At 39.4% G+C, this 26,088-nt stretch overlaps 1 protein-coding gene across 3 annotated transcripts in view; it reads left to right on the top strand.

Moving 5' to 3' along the window:
* Nucleotides 1-23,519, top strand: part of PPP1R21 (protein phosphatase 1 regulatory subunit 21) — a 59,866-nt gene extending 36,347 nt beyond the window's left edge. For all 3 annotated transcript variants that reach the window (XM_028104023.1, XM_028104022.1, XM_028104020.2), the window contains 9 exons: nt 718-845; nt 3,111-3,263; nt 7,033-7,125; nt 9,906-10,148; nt 15,270-15,302; nt 16,481-16,597; nt 18,776-18,874; nt 19,957-20,085; nt 22,834-23,519. In XM_028104023.1, coding sequence (XP_027959824.1) covers nt 718-845; nt 3,111-3,263; nt 7,033-7,125; nt 9,906-10,148; nt 15,270-15,302; nt 16,481-16,597; nt 18,776-18,874; nt 19,957-20,085; nt 22,834-22,863 — 1,025 coding nt within the window. In that variant the 3' untranslated portion in view covers nt 22,864-23,519. The remainder of the gene's footprint in view (nt 1-717; nt 846-3,110; nt 3,264-7,032; nt 7,126-9,905; nt 10,149-15,269; nt 15,303-16,480; nt 16,598-18,775; nt 18,875-19,956; nt 20,086-22,833) is intronic.
* Nucleotides 23,520-26,088: the final 2,569 nt, after the last annotated feature.

The following is a 26,088-nucleotide window of genomic DNA, read 5'->3' as shown; positions in this document are numbered from 1 at the left end:
TTCTCCCATTATCCCTTATTTTTGGGACAAAATCATTCTTTCTCAGAGACCCAGAAAATGCCAAGCTTAGTTGTTTGGCCAGTTTCACCTACTACAGTTTCTTTTAACGCTTTTATGTCTAAGTCTCTGTCCTGTGCTTTGCTAACCACAGGCTTTGTTGTACTACTCTGGGACCGGGGGCGGTGGCCCAGGAAGCCAGACATGGGAGCATTCCATCCTGGTTTGGCTGTGCAGACCCTTGTCGGTGTCAGTGTCAGGGTGTGTGCCAGCAAACTGGCTGCAGGCCAGTAAGGATTGTGGGGCATTGTACCTCTGTGAGTCGTTCTGTTCCCGCCTCACAGTTAGCTTATAGAAGGACGAGATAAATTCTCATCTGTGCCTGCCCAGACTATCAAAACAGCATTTTTAACTGGGAAATAACTGCTCAGGGTCATTTACCCAGCCCTAGAAGAAGGGCAAAAACTCAGATGAGGGATAATCGGAGCCACAAGCTGGTAGTTGTAATAGAGACACAGACCCTCACTTGTCTCTAGTCTTTCCACATGGATTTGTGACCTAATTGATATTCAGGACAATCCTGATAGAGTTGGGACCTTTTTGTTGTTGTTGTTCAAATTTACTGTGTAAGTCTCTAAGAGTAGATATGAGAAGTTAATGGGCTGGTTGTGTGCAACTTGTATATGGATAGTAAGAGTTTTCATTTGATTGCTTTTATAGATATTTCTAAACATTACAATCAGAAAGCTACAATAGAGCATGAACTTCCCACAGCAACACAGAAGCTCATTACAACTAATGACTGTATCCTGTCATCCGTAGCAGCATTAACAAATGGAGCAGGAAAGGTAAGTTTTCTTGGTTTATAGTGACATGAACTTTAATTCTTAAGTAAGCTCCTTTAAAAGGATTTTTGGAATATCCGACTTTTTTATAAAATAAAGTTATCTCCCTTTTCCTTCTCCCTATACAATATTTAAAGCAATATGGGAGTGACTGTTGTTAGCATTTGTAATGAGTCACTTGCTCACAGTTTAGTTTTTAGGGAGATATTTGATGATGAGTATACATCTTTGTGCATATCAAATGTCTGCTTTATAGAAATTGGGAACTTCTATAAAAAGAAAAAAGAACCAGTAAAACCTTTGTTAATATTTTGGTTTTTTTCCCTCCTAGTTTTTTGTCACAGTGCTGCTTCTGTGATTTTATTTCCTAACAAGTGCTTTTAAGGTGACTTCAACATGTGTCTTTTCATTGAACCATTAATATTAGATAATGATTATTTGGCTCATTAAGCACTTAATTATTATTGTAAACTGACCAAAATGCACTTTCTCTAAAAATTCTCTCTTGGATATTCTGATTTTAGCAGTTGTCACATTCTCAGTACAGCTTTACTGATTCAGATTTCTCTGAGAACTACCCATATATGTGTAACTGGAAGGACTGCATGCAGAGCTATCTTAGCCCATTTATTTCAGTTGATGCATCCTAATTTCTCAAGGAAATTTCTCCATCTGTGTTTATATACCATTATTTTTCTGACAAGTTGCCTCTTATAGAAACATATTTTTTTCAGGTAATTAAGTTAATCAGAAGTGATCACAGATCATTTTATATATTCAGTGACACTTTGCTAGAGCTTGGGGCCATCATTAAAAGGTGTTATCTTTAGGTTCTGTCAGCTCACAGATCTGTGCCTACAGGGTTCTCCAGCAAGAAGACCATCCCCATTGCCCCCTTTTGAACACTTGCATCTACAGGCATGCTGTAGCTTTCTGAAGATAATTCTAACTTTGATTCAATTACAAAAAATTCTGGAAAAAGAGAACATTGGCATTTTAGAGGAGTCTCTGCATTTTTCAACTTTTATGAAAACTCTGAAATATTAAATACCTGGATCCTTCACAGCTAATTTTAGATTTGCTTTACCTGAAACTTTAAAATGTCTCAAGGACAGGTCTACGATCTTCATTCTGAATTTTTTGTACATGGTTTTTAACTGAAGTAAGTATTTGAACTAATGTTAGTTGGTGGCAGCTTGATACTTAGCTAATGTGATTCGATCAAACTAAATTTTATAGTTTATAATTTTTAGAAGCCCAGTGAGAAAATGTAATATATGCCTATTGAAGAACATTTAGAAAATGTAGAAATATTAGAAAGAGGAGAGAAAATAAACCTCACTGTATGCTGCAGTGACCCAAATGCAAACCCTCCATGTCGTTTACAAGGAATATAAGACTCAAGAGTTTTAGAATCCTTTATCTTCTTGAATATTACCTAGTATAGAATTTCTCTTGATACAGTAAAGTGATGAAAAATAAAACCTTTCAGACCATTAGTGATTCATTGCTTACTTTTTGAGCAGTTTCTGCCAAGGTGTAGGATATTTTGTTCTATAAGTCACTTCTTATTTATCAAAATAGGGTATTCTTTAATGTAGCCAACACTTTTTAATTTTTCCGGCTAATAACCTTCTCAGACATTTTTATTTATATCACCATTTCATACGGCACTGTAGATTCAAAGTCATGGCTCAGTTGTAGATCTTCATGGCTGCTTACACAGATTTAACTCATGTTTAATCTGTTAATGACAGGGTCTACTAAATTGCTAGTCTTTATTATATGTGTAATTCACAAATTGAGATTTACAGAATTAAGTTCAAATAGAGTGAACATATTCCAAGATGCCATGTCGTGTCTCATGTTGGAATTTGAAGCATTCAGAGTTAAAATACAAATAGAATGTATAAATCCAAACATAGATATTTTGAGAGTAGTGGCAGAAATTAATGAGGTAAATAGCTCATGGACATTGTTTACAGAATAAACTAGAATTAGTCTTGGTTTTCAGGAATAATAGGAGTTGTTTACCTTAAGACCTGTCAGAAGTCTGGTCTCAATCTTTCTACTGGTATTGTCTTTTTATTACAAATCATCGCTCTAGGTATTCTCCTCAAATAAATAAATGTGGGCTTTGGGGCAGGTGTTGAAATTTCATTTCCATTCCCAGCACCTTTCGCTCTGGTCCGAAAACTATTAGGTATATATATATGTTAGACATATTATTGGAAAACAAAATCTGTCTTCTTGTCACACTTGATTTAGATTGCATCTTTCTTCAGCAACAACGTGGACTACTTCATTGCTTCTCTGAGCTACGGTCCTAAAGCAGCGAGTGACTTCATTAGTCCTCTTTCAGCTGAATGCATGCTGCAGTACAAGAAAAAAGCTGCTGCCTACATGAAGGCTCTGAGAAAGGTTTGTGAGCTGCTGTTGAATTTACATCAGAGGCAAATCAGGAATCGTTCCAGAGAATGGCGAGAGTCTGCACAGTTCATATCGTTTAGATTTTACACAACTGGGGGCACGGGTGGTTGGTGGGTACTGGGGGAGGTCTTTGGGAAGGAAAAGGTGACAGAGACCCAAACCTCAATTAACATGTGATCTGTGCATAGGCCATGTTGGACTCATGTCCCCAAGTGCCTGGTAGGAGTGTCTAGAATGAGGCAGCCAGGCAGCCAGTAAGTATCCAACTTCAGAAATCTCAAACTTGTAGAAACATAAAAAAATGGAAATACATCTATAATTCTTTCCCGAATATAAGAAAACAAGGTCGTTGCAAAAAGAAATCAGAAGGCACCTGATGTGATGAACACTAGGTGTTTTATGCAACTGATAAATTATTGAACACTACATCTGAAACTAATGATGTACTGTGTGTTGGCTAATTGAATTTAAATAAATAAATAAAAAAAGAAATCAGAAGATAAAGCAGTACATGATGAAGAAAATTATAATTGTACCAAATCCCACCACCCAGAGGTAGCTACCATTAAGTTTTATTAGAGTATATCTGTATCCAGGAAAATTGTAGTACATGCGTGCTGCACATGCACAAGGAAACACCACATGTATATGTTATAAAAAGCAAAGTGTATCTGAATACGTACAGTTTTATTTATTTATTTTAAAAATTTTATTTATTTGAGGAGAGAGAGAGTGCACAAGCAGGGGGCAGGGCCAGAGCGGGGAAGGAGAGGGAGAAGCAGGCTCCCCGCTGAGCACGGGACTCGATCCCAGGACCCTGGGATCATGACCTGAGCCGAAGGCAGACCCTTAACCAGTTGAGCCACCCGGGTGCCCCCATACACTGTTTTAGAATCTGTTTTTTTCTTCATAGTGAATCGAAGATATAAAAATTGTGATTTTTATATAGCAAATAATATGTCTGTAGATATAAATTGTTACAGTATTTCATTCTGTAAATGTGTCATAATTTAACCAGTCCATTGCTCGTGGATATTTAGGTGGTTTTCTCTTTTTCACTATTATATGCAGAGCTACAGTAGATATACTTGGACCTGTAACTTTGTGCATTTTTTACCTTTTCCCCTTATTTTTAAAAACTTTTAGTTACACATAATATATAATAAACACATTCTTATATTACATTACAGGTAAAGTACAGTCCCTAATTTCACTTTCTTTCCAGAGCTGACTATAGTAATTAGTTTGATGTGTAACCTTCCAAAATCTTGGAGCATTTACATGCATCTATATAAACTTATAGACAATATACAATAAATAGAATTTTCTTTCTTTTTTTAACCTAAATGCATGTTTCATTGTGCCACATGATTTTTTCATTTAGAATATTTTAGGGGTGCTTGGCTGGCTCAGTTGGAAGAGAATTCAACTCTTGATCTCTGGGTCATGAGTTTGAGCCCTACATTGTGTGTAGAGATTACTAAAAAAAAATAAATAAACTTAAAAAAACTAAAATGTTTTAGATGTATAGAATTGCTGAATCACTATGTTGTACGCTTGAAACTAATGTAACATTGTCACGTTATACTTTAAAAAAATGAAAAAAATGTTTTAGAGGTCTGTATCATTACATATGGTGGCTACTATATTCTTTTTAAATACAGCATAGAATTCTATAATATGAATGTTCTGTGGCTCATTTAGGTGTTCTCTATTGGTGGGTATTTAGGTTCATTCCAGTTTTTTACTGTTATGATAATACTGCAGTGGATAACTTTGTAAATGCCTCAGGCACAGGTATGGAATATTGAGTAGTAGAATGTTCTAGATCGTGTGGTGTGCACATTTTAGATTTTAATATTTATTGCAAATTGCCCTTAAGAATAGCTGTACTGTTTTGCCCTTCTAGCACTGTATAAGGCTACCTATCTCCCTATATTTGTCTAATTAATTTAATTATATGTTTAAGATTAATTTCCCAAAATGGAATTGCTGGTTCAAAGTGTGTGACTCTTTCAAATTTTGGCACATTTCTTCCAGACTGCACTTCAGAAGGTTACCTATTTATAGTTTACCAGCAGTAGAAGTATAAATTTAACCCATGAATTTAATATTTATCCATCTCAGAGACAAGAGGTTTCTTACTGTTATTTTAATTTGCAGTTCTTTGCTTATTGAAGTGGAACGTCCTTTCATAAAGTTATCGTTTGTATTCATTCTGTCAATTCTCTGTTCATTGTTGACCTATTTTTAGATAGATGTTCCTAATTAGGGTTGAAAGAGCTCCCTATTATACTAAGAATTTTATTTTATTTTTTAGTTTTTTTATAATAAAAATGTTAATTCTGTGTCTTTGTTGGAAGTATTTTCCCCCCAGTTTGCTCCAGTATTTTTTTCAAAATAGAAGTTTTAATTTTTATATCTAAACCAGTCTCTATGGTGGTGATTCTCAGCCAGGGGTACTTTTCAAGATTACAGAAATGTTCACCTACATTTTCTTCCATTATTTTCATGGTCTCAATTTTTAAATTCAGGTCTTTAATCCATCTTGGATTCATTCTGATGTAGGTGTGAAACAGGGAATCTAAGTAGTTATTTTTCTAAATTATTAACTGGTTGTCCTTATAGCATTTATCTGATAGTCTGTTCTTTCTCCATTGACTTAAAAAAATGCACCATTTATCATATAATACATTTTTTGTCTCTGCATTTGTCTGTTTCTAGATTTTCTATCGTCTTCCTTTATCTATCTGTTTTTTTGATTTGTTTTGCAAAGTTTTATTGGGGATTTAATAGGCATACAAAAACTGCATATATTTGAAGTATAAAATTTGATAGGTTTGGGTTATGTCTGCACTCTTGAAATCATGGTCAAGACAATGCCCCTTAGTAATTTTTTTTTTTAAGATTTTATTTATTTATTTATTTGACACAGAGAGAGAGAGAGAGAGAGAGAGCACAAGCAGAGAGAGTGGCAGGCAGAGGCAGAGGGAGAAGCAGGCTCCCCTCAGAGCAGGGAACCCGATGTGAGACCCAATCCCAGGACTCCGGGATCATGTCCTGAGCTGAAGGCAGACGCTGAATCGACTGAGCCACCCACGTGCCGGCCCCTTAGTAATCTTTACTCCTGCCTCTCTGCCCCATCTCCTGACAATCTGCTTTTTTTTTTTTTTTAATTGAGATGTAAGTGATGTATGTTATATAGTTTCAGATGTACAGCATAGTTATTTAACATTTTTATACATTATAAAGTGATCACCAAGATAGGTCTAGCTACTGTTTGTCACCATACAAAGTTGTTACTTATTATTTATATTCCTTACGGTGTGTGTTTGTATCCCTGTGTCTTATTTATTTTATAACTGGAAGTTTGTACCTTTTAATCCCCTGTCCCTATTTTGCCCATCCCCCCACCCCCTTCCACCCGGCAACCATCTCATTGTTCTCTGTATCTGAGTCTGTTTCTGTTTTGTTTTTTTTTTTATTTGTTTTGTTGTTTAGATTTCACATAGAAGTGAAATCATATGGTATTCGGTACAAGTCCCTATGGTTTTAGTTAGTGTAGATTATAACTGGAATGACAAGTCCCTCGTCATTATTTTTCTTTAAAAAAGTTCCTTGTCACATTAGTAAATGAAGTAGTGTATGTTGGCGTATATCTGAATTTATTATTGAACCCCACTTAGCATTCTTATTGTGTAGATAGGATCAGGGAATAATATGATCTTTTTCTTGAATTCTTATGATGCTTTTTCCATAGCCCCTTGTGGAGTCTGTGCCTTATGAAGAAGCACTGGCAAACCGCCGGGTCCTTCTTAGCTCTACGGAAAGTCGAGAAGGCCTTGCCCAACAGGTATGGCGCCTGGCAAATCATGCTACTTGTTAAAAGAGCATAAATGTTAAATCCCCTGGAAAAGGCTTTTAACACAGAACAATTTAAAAGGTTATATAAGTAAACATGTAAAATTAGTGGTTTAACACATGCTAAAAAAGCACCATAAGCATAATTCACTGAAGAACGTTTGTTAATACTCTTAAGTCATCTTGATTCAGTTGGTGGTGTAATTGCCACTAATGTAATATCAACACACTTGGGACACAGTGATTCTTTTTTTCTCTAGGCACTAGATTTAAATGTAGGGAATAATAAAGCAAAAAAGGGGGAGGAGCTAGAGACTCCATTATTTTTATTTCTTAAATGATCAGTAATGAAAAATTTCCAGTGTTCATTTAGTTGGTCATTTGAACTTGGGGGCTAGGTGGAGGTGGGAGGGACTAACTTTTCCAGAAGTTGGTGCCCACTGACACTGGTTTAGCTTTTGTCAGAGATTTATTCCCTTCAACAGCAGACTTGCTTTAAGTTTTGGAAGTATTTATCTTAAAAGAGAGTGCAAATAAATTCACCCAAGACTATTTTGTCCATGCTGGCACATATCACTTATCTTTTCGACATGAATATGCTAGAATGTTGGAACTGAAAACTTAATTCAGAGAGTAATTCCTGAAAAACAAAATTCCTGGGATAAACAATAAAATGGAGAACACTTTAAAAATTGACTTTCCATTTTCTTCTTATTTTATCAAGGAAAGTAAGGCTCCAAGAAAGTAAGCAGCTTTTATCCAACGTAGCTAGTTAAGTGGGGAGAGCTGTCTGGCTTCAGAGCTGTTGCTTTTCCCACTCTGCTGTTGACCAGCTGCAGGCTAGTCTGATAAGTACTGGGCGTCACTTCCTGCCTCTCTGCAGTGAGGATAATACCTGCCTTTCAGGGTCGTGGAAGGATTAATTGAGCCAAGGGGAGACAGTGTGATACAGTGAAAAGAATCAGAGTTGTGAGCCAGACAGATGGGGTCCCAGATCCTTGCTTTGCCATTTGCTAGCTTAGCAGGTGGTTCAGCTTCTGGGAGCTTTAGTTCGGCTCTTTGAGAAATGAGAATTGAAGGACTGGGAGGCTTCAGTGGGTTAATGGCAGGAAAGTACCATGAACGGTGTCTGCTGCATGGTAATTGCTCAGCCATGATAGTTGGTAAAACATTTGGAACTCACTGCAAGCTTGCTTTTATTTTCATGTAATTCTCAAACTTTTATTTGTCCTGAGAATTAGTTTTTTAAACTTCTTATTGAATGGAGTATAACATCCTTAAAAAAAGTATACAAATACTTAATGTATAGTTGACCCTTGAACAACATGGGGGTTAGGGGCATTGACACCTCCCCTCCCTCGTGCAGTCAGTAATCCATGTAGAACTTTTGACTGCCCAAAAACTTAACTACTGTTGACTGGAAGCCCTACTAAGGGCATAAATAGCTGATTAATACATATTTTATATATTATATGTATTATATACCACATTCTTACAATACAGTAAGCTAGGGAAAAGATGTTATTAACAAAATCATAAGAGAAAATACGTTAATAGTACTGTAGTGTATGTATTGAAACAAATCCTTGTATAAGTGGATCCACGTAGTTCAAACCTGGGTTGTTCAAGGGTCAACTGTATATATATACAGCCCAGTGAATTTTCACAAGTGAACATACTGATGTAACTAGCAGCTTAGATAAATTTTTTTAAAAGAACATTTCTTTATGCAAAGTATACCTTTAAAAAAAAATTGCCAGAAGCCTTCCTTGTGCCCCTTTCCAGTTATTACTCTCCTTGCCTCCAAAGAGATCCATCATCCTGCACTCTAAGATTAGTGTAAAAATACAGTAAATGGACTTTTCATGAAATGAGGTTATATAACATATATTCTTTCAGGTCTGGCTTCTTTTGTCCAACATATTTGTAATACTCATTTGTGTTATATGTAATTGTGATCTGTCCATTTTCATTGTTGTTGAGTATTCTGTTGTGTGAATAGGCAGTATTCTTTTTTACGACCTGGGAGTATTTGGGTAGTTTCAGGTGTTTGGCTATCCTGGTGCTACTGTGAGCATCCTTACACATGTCTCTGGTAAATATGCACACTGTTCTGTTGGGGATACACCTGGAAGTAGAATTGCTGGGGCATAGGATAGGATGTCATCAGCTTTAAAGATCCAGCCAAACGGTTTTTCAAAGTGTTTGTCCCAAATTCCAGTCCTCCCAGCACTAGATGGTAGTTCCAACTGCTCCACAAACATGCCCACCTTTGTATTTTCTATCTTTTTAGTTGTAATCATGTGGGCGGTTTTAAATTGCTTTTTCTTGATAGTGACATTGAATACCTTCTTTTTTTATGCTTTTAATCTTGTTCAGTGTCTGTTCAAGTCTTTTTTTTTTTTTCTTTCTATTTTTCTACTGGGTTGTCCATCTTTTTCTTATAATTTATAGAAGTTCTTTATATATTCTAGATAATAGTCCTCTGTTGGATATATGCTTTGCAGATGCCTTCCATTTTGTGGCTTTCCTTTACACTCTCTTAATGATATCTTTTGATGAATAGAGATTCTTAATTTTACTCTCCACTCTCTGTTTCTGTTTGTGCTTTTTGTATCTTGTTCAGTATTTCCTTTTCCGTGTTTAACAATCAGGCTTTTTTGTTTTTACTTCTGGGAGGTAGTTGGGGTTGATGTTCTGTGAAGCCTTTCTTGAACCACTAAGTTTTATCTGCATCATCCTCTAAGGTGCAGAACTCTATTGCTTTTCAAGGTTCAGCAGAGTTTGGAGAAGATCTCTAAACTGGAGCAGGAAAAAGAACATTGGATGTTGGAAGCACAATTAGCCAAAATCAAGCTGGAGAAAGAAAACCAGCGAATTGCAGATAAGCTGAGGAGTACGAGCAGTGGACAGGGCCTCGGGCTGGCCCAGGAAAATGCCACCAGGGTGAATGCGGCGGGCCGGGAAGAAGCCTCAGCCAAGGCTGTGCCGGAGCCTACTCACAGCACCAGTCTGGTAAGTGTCTTCTTTTGTAACGCCAGTTTGTAAGGACTTAACCTAGTGTTTGGTTTGAACCACCTAAATTACATGTCAGTGTGGGGCATCTGGTGGCTTAATCAGTTAAACGTCTGACTCTTGATTTCGACTCAGGTCATGATCTCAGGGATGTGAGATCAAGCCCTGCGTTGGGCTCTGCGCTGGGCATGGAGCCTGCTTATGATTCTCTCTCTCCCTTTCCCTCTGTCCCTTACCACCCCTGCCTCTTAAATAAATAAATAAATAAATAAATAACAAGTCAGTCAGTGTAAAACAGGTATAATCCACACGTACCAGAAAAAGCAAGTGGTAAGCAGGATGCCTCCTTCAAAAAGCTATTCTATTATATTTCCTTTGATTTTGCATGAAACTTCCCCATGGTGAGGACTGTATTCCTGGAAAAGGTCTAGTAAGTCAAATTTAAGTTGATTTTGTTTTTCCATAGAAACATTTGTTTTTTTGTTGTTGTTGTTTTTGTTTTTTTAGTTTTATTTTATTATGTTATGTTAATCACCATACATTACATCATTAGTTTTTGATGTGGTGTTCCATGATTCATTGTTTGCGTATAACACCCAGTGCTCCATTCAGTACGTGCCCTCTTTAATACCCATCACCAGGCTAACCCATCCCCCCACCCCCCTCCCCTCTAGAACCCTCAGTTTGTTTCTCAGAGTCCATAGTCTCCCATGGTTCATCCCATAGAAACATTTGTAATATGGGTTATGTTTCTGACCAAGGGCTTGAATGTCTACCTTTTCATAGAAATGGCCACGTATACCATTTTAAACTAATTACATGATTCCTAGAAGTATAAAGCTTCACAACATATATATAATATAGAAACCCATTAGGTTATCTTACAACCTTATATTTCTTTCGTTCTTTTTTTTAAAGATTTAATTTTTTATTCGACAGGGAGAGAGAGCACAAGCAGGGGGAGCGGCAGGCAGAGGGAGAAGCAGGCTTCGCGCTGAGCAGGGAGCCTGATGCGGGCCTCGATCCCAGAACCCTGGGATCATGACCTGAGCCGAAGGCAGGTGCTTAACTGACTGAGCCACCCAGGTGCCCCAATATACAGATGTTTCTTAAACTTTTTTCCCCCCAACTTTCTGTGTGTTTGAAACTCTTCTTAATAAAATATGGGGAGAAAAAAAAGAATTAAAATTTTTAGAAAAGCAAGAAAACATAAACTGAACTTCTCAGGGTTTTACTTGTGTGGACACCATGCTCATAGGATGATCCTATAGTAACTCCCTGATCCCAGGTCTGAGTCCCAGACACGAGTCCTGCACGTTGCCTCTGGCTAGGGGAAGCGGACTGACCGCGTGGAGGCACATTCAACACACATAGCAGGATGTTGACATCTGTTCAGGTACCGTTTGGGAAAGTGCAACCCCACCACCACTCATCTTTGGATTTCCCTTCAGAGTCTGTCTCATTGATAGGGTCGGACCTTTTTCCCTCTGGTCGGATTTCTTCTTTCTCCCCCTCTCTTTCTGCTTCCCTGTATCTGTTCCTTCCCTCGGCTTTCACTTGCACCAACAGTGGAGTTGCTCGTGGCCAGGGAGTAACTGTCGGACCAGACCAGACCAGGAAGAGTGCTCATACAACAGTGATGTAGTGATCGTGCTCCAGCCCTGGTGCTGCGGACCTTGGGCACGTGAACTCAGGCAGTCCTCTCACAGATCCTATAATATTGTAGGTACTGTCATCTTTATTTTGTAGATGAGACTGGGGGACAGAGAGGTGAAATAACTCAGCTGAAGCCACACCCTTGGTAAGTGATGGAACTAGGATGGAATCCAAGGTATCTGGGGCCATACTCCGCTCCTCTCTTAACTGTGGCCTTGTGCTCTGATTGGTGTCAGAAAACAGATCAGCTGACATAAATACTGCTTGCCTTCCTTGAAGTGCTGGGAGCTGGCAACATTGGTGTATTTGAGTCATTAATGTCACTTGCTGAAAGTTCAGGACTGTCTTTATTTGAACATCTTCAATGGCAAGCATGGTTATTAGGTATGTAAGTGAGAAGGATTTCCAGGGACATGGGAAACCTTTAGTGCTGAGCACTGTTGGGCCATGAGTGATGATGATGTGATTTGTGTTTGGTGAGTTTGGAAGTCACTACTTTCAGTAGTCTGTCCAGTTAGCGTGTGTGTACATGGCCTTGATTTCTTCTGTTCGCATCTCTTAAGGGTCTCTTTCCTCCCACCCAGCTCATAAGGTGCTATCAAAGTAATTTTCCTAGAGTATATTACTGATTATGTACTCTCTTGTTTCTAGACTTCTGGTGGCTCTCTGTTATCTATAGAATATAATCCACTCACTAGTTTGGCATTCTCGGTCTGTGGATACCTTTTCCAGACTACCTTTTTTGCCCTATCTTCTACATTTCTTTGTACAAAGCCAAACTGAGCTCTTCGCTGATAAGATTCTTTGCATTTTTGCTTCCTTGACTTCATTCAAGCTGTTTCTTTTGATATCTGTTCATCCATAACCCTTATCACCTATATACTCACATGCTTTTGCCTTCCAACTCCTCTTTCCTTCTCCTTGACTTTCTTGAATTCAGAATTCTACCCATGATTTCAGGTACAGCTGAGGTGCCACAGTGTCCGTGAACCCCAGTTTTGGGTGTTGTCTATGATGGTCAGCATTAGAGAACCAAGACATGATTGGCCTCCTCTTCTTTTTCACAGTAGGTCTTTGTTGCTTTCAATCTAAGGGAGCACAGGCATGGGTAGACATCTGCGGAGTGCCGTGGGGTCACAGAGGGTGCGTGGGTAGACATCTGTGGAGTGCTGTGGGGTCACAGAAGGAGGCCTCTGGAGGGCACAGGGAGGATGGCACAGGAGAGGTAACATGAACGGGTTTCAAAAGTGAACAGGAGTCCAAGGCAGGAGAAGAGTATTTCAGGCCAGGAGAAGGGTCTCACCATGTAACTCTTCTTCCATCCTGTACATGGGGGCTTCCTGCCAAAAACAGCCTGGAGACCATTGAGATAAAAAAGTGATGGTGTTTTCTGCCGTCCTTGATGTTTCTCCTTTCCAGCCTTTCTTTTACCCTCCTGTCCCCACCTGCCCCTAGTGAACGTCACTGAACTAAGTACGCAGCTCTGGGTGTCCTTCCTTTCGGGTGTCCAGAGCAAGTCTGTGCCCATTGTAAAATTAACCGACTGACAGAAGCTCATCTTACAAGCCCCCAGAAGATGAGTTTGGTTCAAGCACCTTGGGACTGAAAAAGTTAACATCATATAGAAACATTATTTCCAACCCTATGGCACTTCAATAGTTGAATGCATAGTATTTGTCATTAAAATACCTAATAGTGTAATTTGAGCTTTCAGCCACCTGCCAATTTATCGTAATAAAAGATGGCAGTAACCTCAGGAAAGGAAAAGCACAGAATAATACAAATTTCTGGTTCTTGCTGGAATTAAAAAGCACTCGTAGAATTTTAAATATATGTTTTATGTATAAAGAGAGTACATGTACACTGTAGATAATTAAAAACTACAGAAGCGTAAAAGAAGAAAAAAGTTGACATGCTCCTGAATACCCAAGCAACTACCGTTAACATTTTCCTGCAGAATTTCACACATGGTTGATATTGTGCTATATAAAATTTTCAAACCTTTTAGGGTAATGTGAATACACAAACATTTATCATATTATCAGAAATCTGTATGAACTTAGTTGTTGATTGCATAGTAATTCTACATGAAATATACCTTAGTTTGCCTGTAAGTGGACATTGGTTGTAATTTTTACTATTTTAAATACCATCTCCTTTTATGCATTAGGTTTTTTTCTCCGTCTTCGGTGATGTCTTTGGGATGTAAATCTCAGGGTTAGAGTTTACTAGGTCAAAAGGCGTGTATGTTTTAGAGTTTCTTGACCTTTTAATGCCAAATTGTTTTCTAAAAAGGCTGTATCAGTTTACACTCCCATTAGCATCATATGAGAAAATGTTGAAATTATGTGCATTAAGTTTTCCTTCCATTTATATAATACCTTTCCTTTGTGGGTCTGTGTGCTGTAACACATTCTCAAATCGTAACCTCGGAGTCGGGGGGTAAGGGTGGGGAGGCAGAATATAGATGCTCACTCAGGAGTTTCTTTTGCCAAATGTAGTCGTATTTAAATACATAAAATTAAATGGTTGGCGTGTTACCATAGACAGTTTTTAACTAAAAGAGAAAGACTAATTGCTACTTCTGCTTCAGTGAGTAGGAAATTATGGTTCTTTTAAAAAAAAAGTCTTATAAACGATCCTTTTTACTGCTAGGTGGGCATGACGTCCATTAGCATACACTCAGCTGATAGACAGTTCACTGTTCAGAGTACTACTCCTGAGGGGATGATTTAGAATCTGTGAAAACTGTTTATTGGGTGTCATCTGTGAGAGTATCAGAATCCACTGAAACTGAGTTTCTATGTTTCCTTAAGTTACTATGCCCAAGCACATGCCTTTCCATCTTGGACAGTAACCTGAAATCATTATTCATGACTCTCTGTTTTTGAAATCTTAATCCACAAAAGCAAGCTTTAAACAAAACTTGGCAGTACATTTTATTTTTCATTAATTTAAATCTGAAGTGTGAATACTTACTAATGTCATAATATTGTATCAAAACATACATTTCTTCTTTCTCCTTTTGAACTTTCAACAGAGTGTTATTTGTGTTTTCTGTTTGGAATGTTCAGTTGTTATGGTCACCATAAAACTGTCTTTACCCCTCCTTGGCTACTGCTTTGGAAATAGGCATAGAAATGACAAGATGAGTCAAAGCTGTTCTTCCTCTCTCTCTTCCCAGGCAGGTTTTGGGTTTCAGTGAAAAGAACTACAGCATTTTGATAGGAAATAGTGACCGTTATCCACTCCTGCCTCATGACTGAAGTAGGGAACGCAGTTAGCTCCCTGTAGGTACAGCTTCCTGGTATAGGTAGAAGACCAGACAGGTGGTCTTTCTAGGTCTGCACTCAGTGCACTTAAACACAGTGTGAACTGAGAAGAGAAAATATTAGTGTTGCAGCTATTGTGTTGGAAGTGAAAACAGTCTGTTCTAAACAAGCTTTTTTTTCTCTTGTGTTCTAGATTGGGATTTTAACCAGGACATCTGACAATGAGGTAAAGTGTGCTTGGCTTCACGTTTGTTTGTAAATATTTGGCTGTGTGTTTATTCACAAAGTCCTGCAGAAGTCAGCCTTGTCAAATTGTTTTCTGACATTTCTAGCAAATGTGGAGCCAGTGTTTTTCTCCTCCATCCATGGATCCATGTTGCTTTTCTTTCTGGTTCTACTTTAACTGTCACCAACAAATTATAGCCTGTTTTTGCAATCGCCTCATTGAATGACTTGGCTTGGCAGTTTGACAAGGTGTGGTGGGAGCCTGGCCAGCAGCTTGGCTGGCATCCTGCATGAGGCTGGAGGCGTCAGCCCTCCCAGTGGGCAGGCTGGGGAACAGGGCTTGTCAGGGCCTTGACCAACAGTGTGCTTGTGAGTTCTTCCCACCCCTCAAGTGAGCAAACCCAGGTCAGATTGGGCTTTTGAGTTTGGAAATATTTTAAAATGTAACTTTATAAATAACCACTCAAGGAACACTGAAGTTCTTCAGCTTTCCACTCAGTGTGACAAGCTGGTAAACACAGTTCCAGTAGGTTGGTAAACTCTTTGATTTCCTTATTGGCCTTTTACTTTAGGTAATCTTTAACTTCTATATATATTTTTAAATTAAACTCCATAGCATACCATTGCTAGAGTAACTAGAAGAAACATTGGTCTGAGACAAGGGCTGTAAACTGTTCATTATAGAAATTGTATAATTGGTTAGTGTGTTTAAGAGCCTTAGAACGGTCTTAAGATAATTTGGGGGGAAAAAAGAATGTTCGGCTTTTAGGGGTTTCAGTAAATGCTCCCTGTCCCGTGCCTTCTCTGACTGAGTGGAGGATGCAGGTATCCGATGGATGGGATTTTGAAGGCCAGGTTTGTGGCTTATCAAAGTGGATGGAGGGACATGGCCCCAGAGGTGGTGGGCCTCCCAGTACTTGACTTCTGCTCTGTTCTTTTGAAGCCACAACCTTGTTCTGACATGGGCAAGATGCTGAATAAGAGAAATTTGGAATATACATTTACCTGGTTTGTCTGAAGTTTCTTTGGGGGGTAGGGAAGCTATGATTCCCCATCAGATTTCACATGAAAATGTACAAAATGTTGTCTTTTTTCCTTCTTCTAGAGTGATGGTCATCTTTTCTAGAACTGCTTCATTTCACTGGCATTTATTTACTTAGTTCTGTGTGCTCTGTTTAGCTTCCAGATGTGGAATCTCGTGAAGACTTAATTAAAAATCACTACATGGCCAGGATAGTGGAGCTGACTTCTCAACTACAGCTGGCTGACAGTAAGTCAGTGCACTTTTATGCTGAGGTGAGTGGAGAGGGAATTCGATTTGGTGGCTTTTCCCAATCCGGGCAGGAATTAGGTCACCATCCAGGTCCCCTGCTGTTCACTGGAAGAGAGATGTCTGTGTCTGTGCATCCATGTGAATTTGGTTGGAGTTCATATTGATTGGCCTATATCCAATCAAAAATCTTCATTTCAATAAATATAGGACTGATTTGTCATTTCCAGGTTACCAAAAGATAGTTGAGAGACTTCTAGGTCGCCTTTCCTATGGTCACATCACAGATGTTTGGAGCATTATTATTAGTGATTACTTGTTTTAGAGAATTACAGGCAGGCAGACATTCACAAGTCAAGGAATTTTCATGCAAAGAAATTAAAAAGCAAAATATGCCTGGCTCTTCTTCTTTTTTTTAATACTCTAATTTGTAAGTGACAAGTTGTAGAAATGAGGCCCTATAAATGATGAAATGAAAAATGTTAAATGTTTTAAGCCTTTGTTATATAATCTTACTTTTTGTTACATTTTCTTCTTCCTTAACCAAATAGTTTATTTTCTTAGGAGAATTAGAAAAACACTATGCAAGATACTCAATAAAATCATACACAGTTTATTAATTACAAGGGAGAAAATGAAGGAAGAAAGTACAGAAATCAGAGTACAAGACAAATGATAAGATAGAATGGCTGTCGCTCAACATATAAGAATACCTGTAAGGTATCTGATTTAAAACTTTCAAAGGTCAGTTACAGATGGCAGACGGAGAATTATGATGCTTTAAGTTGTTAAAGAACTTGAGAAAGAAGAGACAGCACCCTTTATTGGGACTGTATGATTTTTCTCCTGTACTGTGGAGATGGATAGGTTGATGGGAGGCCGGTTGCTCAAAGTGGAGAGGGGCTTTGCTGCTTCTTCCCTGCTGAAATAAATGATGTGTCTAGCTCCGTGTTGCTCACCAGCCGCCATTACCTCCCTGTTTGGTAACAGCTGGTTGCGCTGTAGAAAATCCTCCAGTGTGACCTCAGGGCTGAGCTTCTGAGCCTGAGAAGTGTGTCCTTGTCTGGGTCCCTAACTGCCTTCTTAGGTAGCATCTCAGACTTGATTGCCATCGCCCTGAAGACCCATACCTTGCAAAACTCTCCCCCTCTGTTTCAGGGGTGGTGCTGAGCACATAGTAGATGTTTGGTTAATAGATGGTGGTTGATTTGACTGGCAGAACTTTCCTGAAATTCTCTTGTGAGGAAAGGAATGAGTAGCTGGGGAATATCTGAGGCTCTTTTATTTCCAAGGGATTTGCTTGTCTTGGTAAATGTCTTCAGCACAATGTGCTACAAGAATTTCTACATTGTCCTAGTTTTTCCTTGTTTATAAACAGGAAGTGGTGACCCCCTCCATATGACTTTACTGGAATGGTTAGTCTGAGTGTCCGATGTCGACACAGATTCAGATGTGTCTCGACAGATCCTCCTTGTCAGTCGCCTGGCCTTATCAGAAAGTGTAGCAAGCCTTTTAATGGCACACTGTCTTTGAATAGTGAGAAACAGAATTTTTCTTTCTCTTCTTGATCAGCTGTGTCTCTGGATAGCCTAGCTTTGGTAGAACCCCAAAGAAAGCAGCTGGGATCTTTGCATTCCTGCACTCACTTCGTCCTCCCGTAGATTGAGCCTAATCTGTAGCCTGGGGCTGTAAAGCTTTTATTGTTACTGTGGTCTCTAATAGAGGACTTAAAACACAAGAAAAGTGCCTTAGGATTCATCTTGCATGGTCAGATGCTATTGATAACTTTAGAAATAACCACTTCTGTTCTCATCCAGTGTGAGTATAAATGAATCCTGGGTAAATATATAAAAACTTCTTAAGGGGCATGCCTGGCAGGCTCAGTCAGTAGTATGTGCCACTCTTGATCTTGCGGTTGTGAGTTCAAGCCCCACGTTGGATGTAGAGATTACTTAAAAATTAGATCTTAAAAAAAAAACAAACCAAAACAACAGAAAAACTTCTTAAGTTGTTTGTAACTACTGGTTATCAGGCTAGAGCTAGGAGAAACCTTGACGAGCTTGGGTTGGTAGACTTTTTTCCTTATTAAAGTGATGAGAGGGGGACCACATCTTATGTGTACTCCAGCGTATGGTACAGGCCTGAAGTGAATTTGGTTTGGGGAAATGCCCTCTGAGGTCATGGGATGTTTTCTGATTTCACAGTGCCGAGCGCTCTCGAAGAGACTGGCCTTGGCTGAAAAGTCTAAAGAGGCACTGACAGAAGAGATGAAAGTAGCGGGTCAGAGCATCAGCAGACTTCAGGTGGGTTCAAAAGTGCTCCCTGCACGGGGTTCATATGGTTTTCTCTGGAAGTTCTGGGGCAGCAGGGTCAGCATTTCCTTTCCAAAGTAGTGGCGTTCGCCCTCTAGACATACATTTTTCCAACCACTTTATTTCTAATTCATTTTTAAGTAATAGGCGTTTGCCCTCTAGACATACATTTTTCCAACCAGTTTATTTCTAACTCATTTTAAAGTAATATCTTACTTATGTGAGGCAAAAAGTCCTATATGCCTTGTTTCTCTGACTTGATTCTACCTTCAAGAGCTTTGTAGTCAGCATTTCCTTAAATGATACTTATATCCCCCCACCCCCCTCCTCGCTAATCCCTGTCATGGTGGGCTGGACGCTTGTTCTGTTCACATGACTCTGTTCCTTCTCTTCACTGTTTCATAAAACTGGCCTAAACTGAAAGCTAGGGCAGCAAAATAATCTTCCTTACTCACTGCTTTGTTTCAAAGCCTTGTTTCCAGAAAGCCTCTATTAAATATAAACATGATACAGGTGGAGAAAAAACACATTAGCACAGTAACACCTGCTTCCTCCTAGTTTCAGATTAGTTTATCAGATTAGCTAGGAGCACAGGATTAGATTATAAGGGGCTGGAGAGAGCAGAGAGATGGGAAGCCAGACAAAGGTGCTTCTCCTGGGGAGGGTCCTGCCCTGAGGGCTGAGGGCCTTGAGCCAGCAGGTACTGGGCTGGTGGGAATGTGCCAGAGACAGACCTGCCCACCTCACCAAAGGCTCTGGAAAACCCAAAGGGATTTGGAAAGATAATGTAGCCCTTTTTTGTGACAGTTTTATACCTGATGTAGAAGGACAGTCTTTTTGCAAAGAGATTCAGAACATATTTTGCAGGCTGAAAAGAAAACCTTCCCCCCCATATGTTTTAATTTTGTTCTGTTATTAGGCCTGTGGCTTGTCCTTCACGTTAATTGATCAGATAGGCCATCTTGATAGGTTGCTTTTCTGAAATTCCTTCTATAAATTAAAAAAGCTTTGGAGTGGTGTGACTAGTGGGGTTTTGATTTTTCTTTTTTTCCCTCTGTTCCTTTGCCATTTAGGATGAGCTGACAACTACCAAGAGGAGTTATGAGGATCAGTTAAGTATGATGAGTGACCACCTATGCAGCATGAACGAGACATTATCTAAACAGAGAGAAGAGATTGACACACTGAAGATGTCCAGTAAGGTAGGGGAGGAGAGGGAGGGAGTCTCTCTGCAATATAATATTTAATATGTAATGTATTTAATATAAGATATTTCATTGCTGTGCATTTCAGGAGCAAAGGTTAAGAGATTTAAAGTGTTTTTAAATGATTTTTCTTCATATCATTTGTCTTTTTATCCAAAAGTAAAATTCAGTTTCTTTGAGTTGTAAGTTGAGAGAAGGTCTGACCTTTAAGGCCTAATACTATGTCCTTTGATTTTTGGCACTTTTGGCATTTCTGCTACTGTTTTGTCATTTAGGGGGACTTTTAGGGAGGTTATGATGGCTATTCTTTTTTTTATATATATATATATATATATATAGGAGTCTAAAATGGTGCTGTTGAAGAATCACCTTCTTTAGCAGATTTATTTTCATACACATCCATATAACCTAGGAACATCTTGTCCTTTTCCAGAAATTTCTTTTGATTTCATTTCCCATAAAGCCACTGCTTGTCTAGGCTGGGGTCAGTAGATATTGGTAGTACCTGTATGTTGAAGTGTATATCTGCATATGCCATGTCTGTTGTTGTAACATAATATATATGCTCTTTTACCAGGAAAGGTAGGCTTCAGGAAGCCAGGAACTTGGTTTCATACATCATCTCAGATGCTTTGCACATTTTGTAACTCAGACAGTATGTACCACTGCCAGTCTCTAACCTGTGCTCTTGGAAATCTGTTGTTGCTTCTCATTGACCTAGCAGCCATGTATTGAGTTCCTTCTATGTGCTGGCACTGGAGAGGAAATAGAGATGAACACACTATAGCTTGATTTTAGCATCAGTTAGTGGCGGTGAGGGCCGCATTCTGCTCAGTTGGTGTCTCCTTGGAAGGTCTGTCACGTGAGTGCATTGGAACCCGCATTATGTAATATTGTTTTCCCGTGTAGTTTCAGGTTATTGATCTGCCTCTGGCTACTTTGGAGAGAGCAGGAGAGCATCTGTGATACTTTCCTGGGGCATTTTGTAATGATTATAGCCAGACAGTGTGGTTTTGATTATGGTTCTCCAGTTACTTGTGCTTCAGGAAACGAGCTTGGAGGTGATGAGTGTGGGGGTCGGTCCTCTTGAATCTTGCCTCCTGGAACTCTTTGGCCTTTTTCTTGATGTCCCAGCAGGACAACAGCCAGTTCACAGGTTATGTTCCTCGTCATGGTAGAAAGCACGTACATTAGTTTGAATATTAGGAGAAAGCCTGGTTTACTGCCTGACATTTGGAAAGAAGTAGCAATGATTTTAGGGAAGCTTTTCCGATTCTAGAGCTGCAGAAGCCTTTTTTTTTTTTTTTTTAAAGATTTTATTTATTTGACAGAGAGAGAGGGAACACAAGCAGGGGGAGTGAGAGAGGGAGAAGCAGGCTTCCTGCAGAGCAGGGAGCCCGATGTGGAGCTCGATCCCAGGACCCTGGGATCATGACCTGAGCTGAAGGCAGACGCTTAACAACTGAACCACCCAGGCGCCCTGGCATTTGGTTTTGAATTGAGAAGAGTTAGTGCAGAGTCCAGCAAAGTTCATTGTTCTGAAGGAAGTTGTATTGCAGCTACTTTAGAAGTTAGGGAATTTTCAGGTCCTCTCAGAACTTTGTAATCTAGTCCTTAAAATATCTGTCATTAATAAAACACAGAGCTCGTTTATTCTGTTAACCTTTTTATTTATTTATTTATTTATTTATATTTTTTAAAGATTCCATTTGTTTATTTGACAGGGAGAGACACAGCAAGAGAGGGAACACAAGCAGGGGGAGTGGGAGAGGGAGAAGCAGGCTTCCCACTGAGCAGGGAGCCCGATGCAGGGCTCAGTCCCAGGATCCTGGGATCATGACCTGAACCCAGGGCAGATGCTTAACGACTGAGCCACCCAGGCGCCCTTCTGTTAACTTTTTTATGATCATTCCATCATCCCTGTATTTTTCGCCCTCCCCTGTCCAGTTAGTTAGTAATTTAGATTGTTGGAGCATCATCTTATGGCAGAGTTGACATGGTCTCTGTTGGATGCCAAGTAAACATCTTGGAACCATTTGTTGGCTATCATCTTGTTATTAATGCTTGTGTTCTGCAAGCATTAACCACACACATGACAAAAATGTATTTGTACCTAACAGTTAAGTATAGGAATCGAGTTACAATGTTTTCTTAAAAAGTGAACTTCTCCAGAAAGAAGAGAAGTTACATAAAACTGGAAAGTCCAAATCTCCATATGTGGGGGGACTGGAAATGAGTTAAGACATCTGCCCTTGGCTCATTTTCAGCCAGTATCTGAGCTTCCTTTTTCAGATCACTGCCATTGGGGTGTTAGTTGGCACATATTCAAAATTAGTATCTATTAAGACCTCTTTTGAAGGTATTTGTTAAGCAACAAAGGAAATCTGTGTAGGCTAAAAATTTTTATTCAGTGTCTGAAATCAATAAACTTCTGTCTTTGGAACAAAATGAATATTTGAGGTTTGATAAATCCTGGGTAGCTTTGTTTTCTTCCTTTGTTGCTGATCCTCAGTCCTCAGGGGGGATAGGGTCCATGGAAATAGAGAGTGGGGGAGTTAAAAGTAACAAACTATTTTTGATTAAAAGTTAGCGACACTTAGCGACGCAAGGTTATCAGCTGTTCTTCCTCTTGGAAGCTAAAATTTTCCAAAGAGAAGTATGGCCTTCCAGACAGCTTGGGCTATAAACTAGGAGTTATTTTTCTAGATGTTTGTGTTCTTATTGTTGATATTTTTCTTTGCACAGGGAAATTCTAAAAAGAACAAGAGTCGATAGTTTACACATAGATGGTTGGCGACTTCTTTCCAAAGCTGCTACCATTGCACGGAGCTACAGGACCCAGACCCCTCGTCCAGTGTCCAGTGCTGGCTGCCTTCAGGAAGCTGGGGTGTTGTTGGACTTGGTAAACTAGTCAGTGTTGTAAATGGCCTTGAAACATTTAAAATATATTTGTAACCAGTAAGGCAAATACAGAATTTAATGTTGACAGTAAAATGGAGAACAATACGTGTACCATGGATATTGTAGGTTTCCTTATGCTGTTTTTACTGTGCACTTTTTAAAATTAGGTTTTAATTTCAGTATGTAAGAACAACAGATATTTTGTATATTTTCAAACTCAATTATATGGTAATCGATTTGGTATCTATGAAATAGATCTATGTTTCTGGATAAAATGCTTAAAATTGTCCAACTGTCATGACTTCTTGCTATAATTGGAAGCAGTCTCCAGATTCTTTTTGAAGACTTACTCATATTCTCTCTCTTTCTCTCTTTCTCTTTCTCTCTCTCTCTCAGAGGGGGTGGGTCTTGCAGACTTAACTTCAGATCTTGTGGGTTTATTATCATTGTCTTCAGCTCTTCAGTACCTTCTCTGTGTTGGAATAATAGCTTAAGGAAATTGATGTCAATAAATTCATACTTCTGTCAAACTTTCAGGCTATGAAAATTTGATAAGGGAAACTGAAACCTATTAAAGTATGTTTTATAAAAGTTACAAAATCCCAATGGACTTAGATATGACCTTTCTAATTCCCCAGATTGTCACAATTGTCTGGCCAATCCTTTATTAAGGCTTTGAGTTTTGCCTTAACAAGTACCTGCAGCCATACTTCAGGCTCCCCTTGGTTTAGTTCATCAACATTGTATCATTTCAGTGTCAACCTCAGGGGTGTCTCTCCCAGCATTCCCTAAATATATTGCTCCTTTCTTCCAGCTGCTTGTACCGGCCCATTCCACCCCATGTTCGAGTCCCCCAGATTTGCTCAGGTGTTCCTAAAACCCCTTCTCCCCACCTCCGTACCTGCTGCATCTCCTTTGAACCTCCTCGCTAGCCAGTTGCTAGTCACCCTCCAAAATGCTTTATTCTGCTCTGCCTGAGAGCTCATTACCAGCTTCCCTCTGTGCTCGGCACAAAGGCCAACTCTTTGGCCTCTCCTGCCTGGTGTAGAGAGAGACCCAGTCCTCATAGTCATGACAGTGTTGGGATCCTGCCTTGGGGACCTCTGAGTGAAGCAACTCAGTCCCATTCTGCTCGGCCTGTCCGGGCTTGGCCCCTTAGCCCTTTCTGTTTTCGTGACCTGCTCATTTCCAGTTCTCTAACAGTTGGACCAGCTGTCTTCACTGCAGCTGAGTCTAGGCCCCCAAGCACTGTGGGGAAAAGAGCAAATGACCATTCTGATTAGCTCCCTCATAAACTTAGGCTTTCCAGCTCCTGTCTGGCCCTCAGTGTTCTGTGACAGTCCTTGTGGCATTTCTAGTCTGTTTCTATGCCTCCTTTGGAGGGCTTGGGACAGAGAAGTCCTTCTGGTGACTGCCTTATCCCTCTACTTACCACTGCAACCCAACTCTCAAAAGACTTGTCTCTTCTGTCTAGGCCTCTTAGGGCATGGAAAGTGCAAAGTGAGAGGTGATTCTAGTCTAGGTACAGAATCGGGACTTAGATAGTTGCCTGAAGCCCACGTGGGAGTGAAACTAAAATGGAAAAAAAAAAAGGAAAAAAGTATTTAATCATGCATTGCTTCCTGCGGAAGGTGGAGTTTTCAGAACTTACTGAAATGACATGTCCTACTTTTTCCTGATGATGTACTACATGCTCACTGTTGAAAATTTGGAAAATGAGGAAAAGTATCAAGAGCATACATTTCATTAGAGATTCAGCCATTAACATTTTTGTTTATCCCTACTCTTTTTTTCAGGCACATATAAAGATGTACGTTTTTAATCAAAATTGGGATTATATGAAATTCCAAGTGAAGAAAAAAAAACTCTTTAGTAGGATGGGGGTAGTGGTTAGCCTGTAGCACAACTCGAGGGGGCACTGTTCACCTGAGCAGCCCTTGCTAGGATAAGACTCCCCAGGCACAACTTGAGAAACTGATGAACAGTATGTGTCTTGTTCTATGATTTTAAACACCACCCTTCATTATGCTGTTGTAAGCAATACTGTTCACCTTTCAAGCTGATAAAACTGGATTCTCCATTGCTTTTGGTAAGAAACTAAGTCTATCATAAGTTAAACTAACAGATACTTTCAATAACTTGACCACTTTCTAAATTCATTATCCATTAAATCAAAACAAAACAAAAACGCAGCCACACTATTTCTGAACAAAAATGTGAGAAAAAATAAGTAAAATGAGGAGCCAGTTAGCTAAGAAAGCCAGCAAAACAGAGAGCAAAAAAATTCTTTCCACAGGACTATGAATTAAAGCCTTCTTTATAATAAAAATCCGCAGACAGAAAAATGTACGGTTTATAGTTTTGTTTTATGCAGCATTAAACCTGGAAGTTACTTCCAGCTCTTAAAAGCTTTCAAACTCCTCTGTAGCTTTAACATATGAAGAGAGCAACTTGGTTGGTGATGGCTAAGAAACCATCTGGCAGAGCCACCCTGACGAGGAGGTGTCTGTTCTGTGATAGCGGAGGAAGCTTCTGTTCTCGGCTAAGGGCCATGTCCTCGGCCACAGTGGTGATAAATGGAAAGCTTGTCAGTAGATGGTTGCCTGTGCCTTAAATTTTTAAGCAATTTAGTAATTAGCTCCAAATTAGGATATTAACTGGCAATCAAAGCATTAGAGCAGGAAAACCCATGATAGCTCTCCTAAATCTTTGAAAGAAAAGGCTATTAAGCATCAGAATAACTGTTTTCCTAAGGAGAGGATTAGAAGAATTGACTCCTGGTGGAAACAGGCTGGGGGCTCTTGTCTTGTTTGTGGGCATAGGGGTCTTGAAAGGCACGTCCCCCACTTGGAACCTTTGTGTTTGTTTTACCAGGAGCTTTAATCTGAACCCACTGCTCCCTAAACACCAGTAGAATAGCTGAGTGGTGACATACTGTTGGTCCAAGAATAGAAACCACACAGTTCAGTTAACTAACAAAGAACAAAATGTCACTCAGGGCTTGCTCAGATGCTAAGGCATATTCACCCTCTCTTCAGCTTTCTTTTTATTTCTTCAGAACACCTCTTCTGTTAAACTAGCAACATACCTCATGCAGTC

Source organism: Eumetopias jubatus, unplaced genomic scaffold (genome assembly GCF_037043125.1).
Source record: "Eumetopias jubatus isolate StellerSeaLion01/CBP00866 unplaced genomic scaffold, mEumJub1_p1.0 scaffold_9, whole genome shotgun sequence".
Taxonomy (NCBI): Eukaryota; Metazoa; Chordata; class Mammalia; order Carnivora; family Otariidae; genus Eumetopias; species Eumetopias jubatus.
This window is presented reverse-complemented; position numbering and strand designations above follow the sequence as displayed.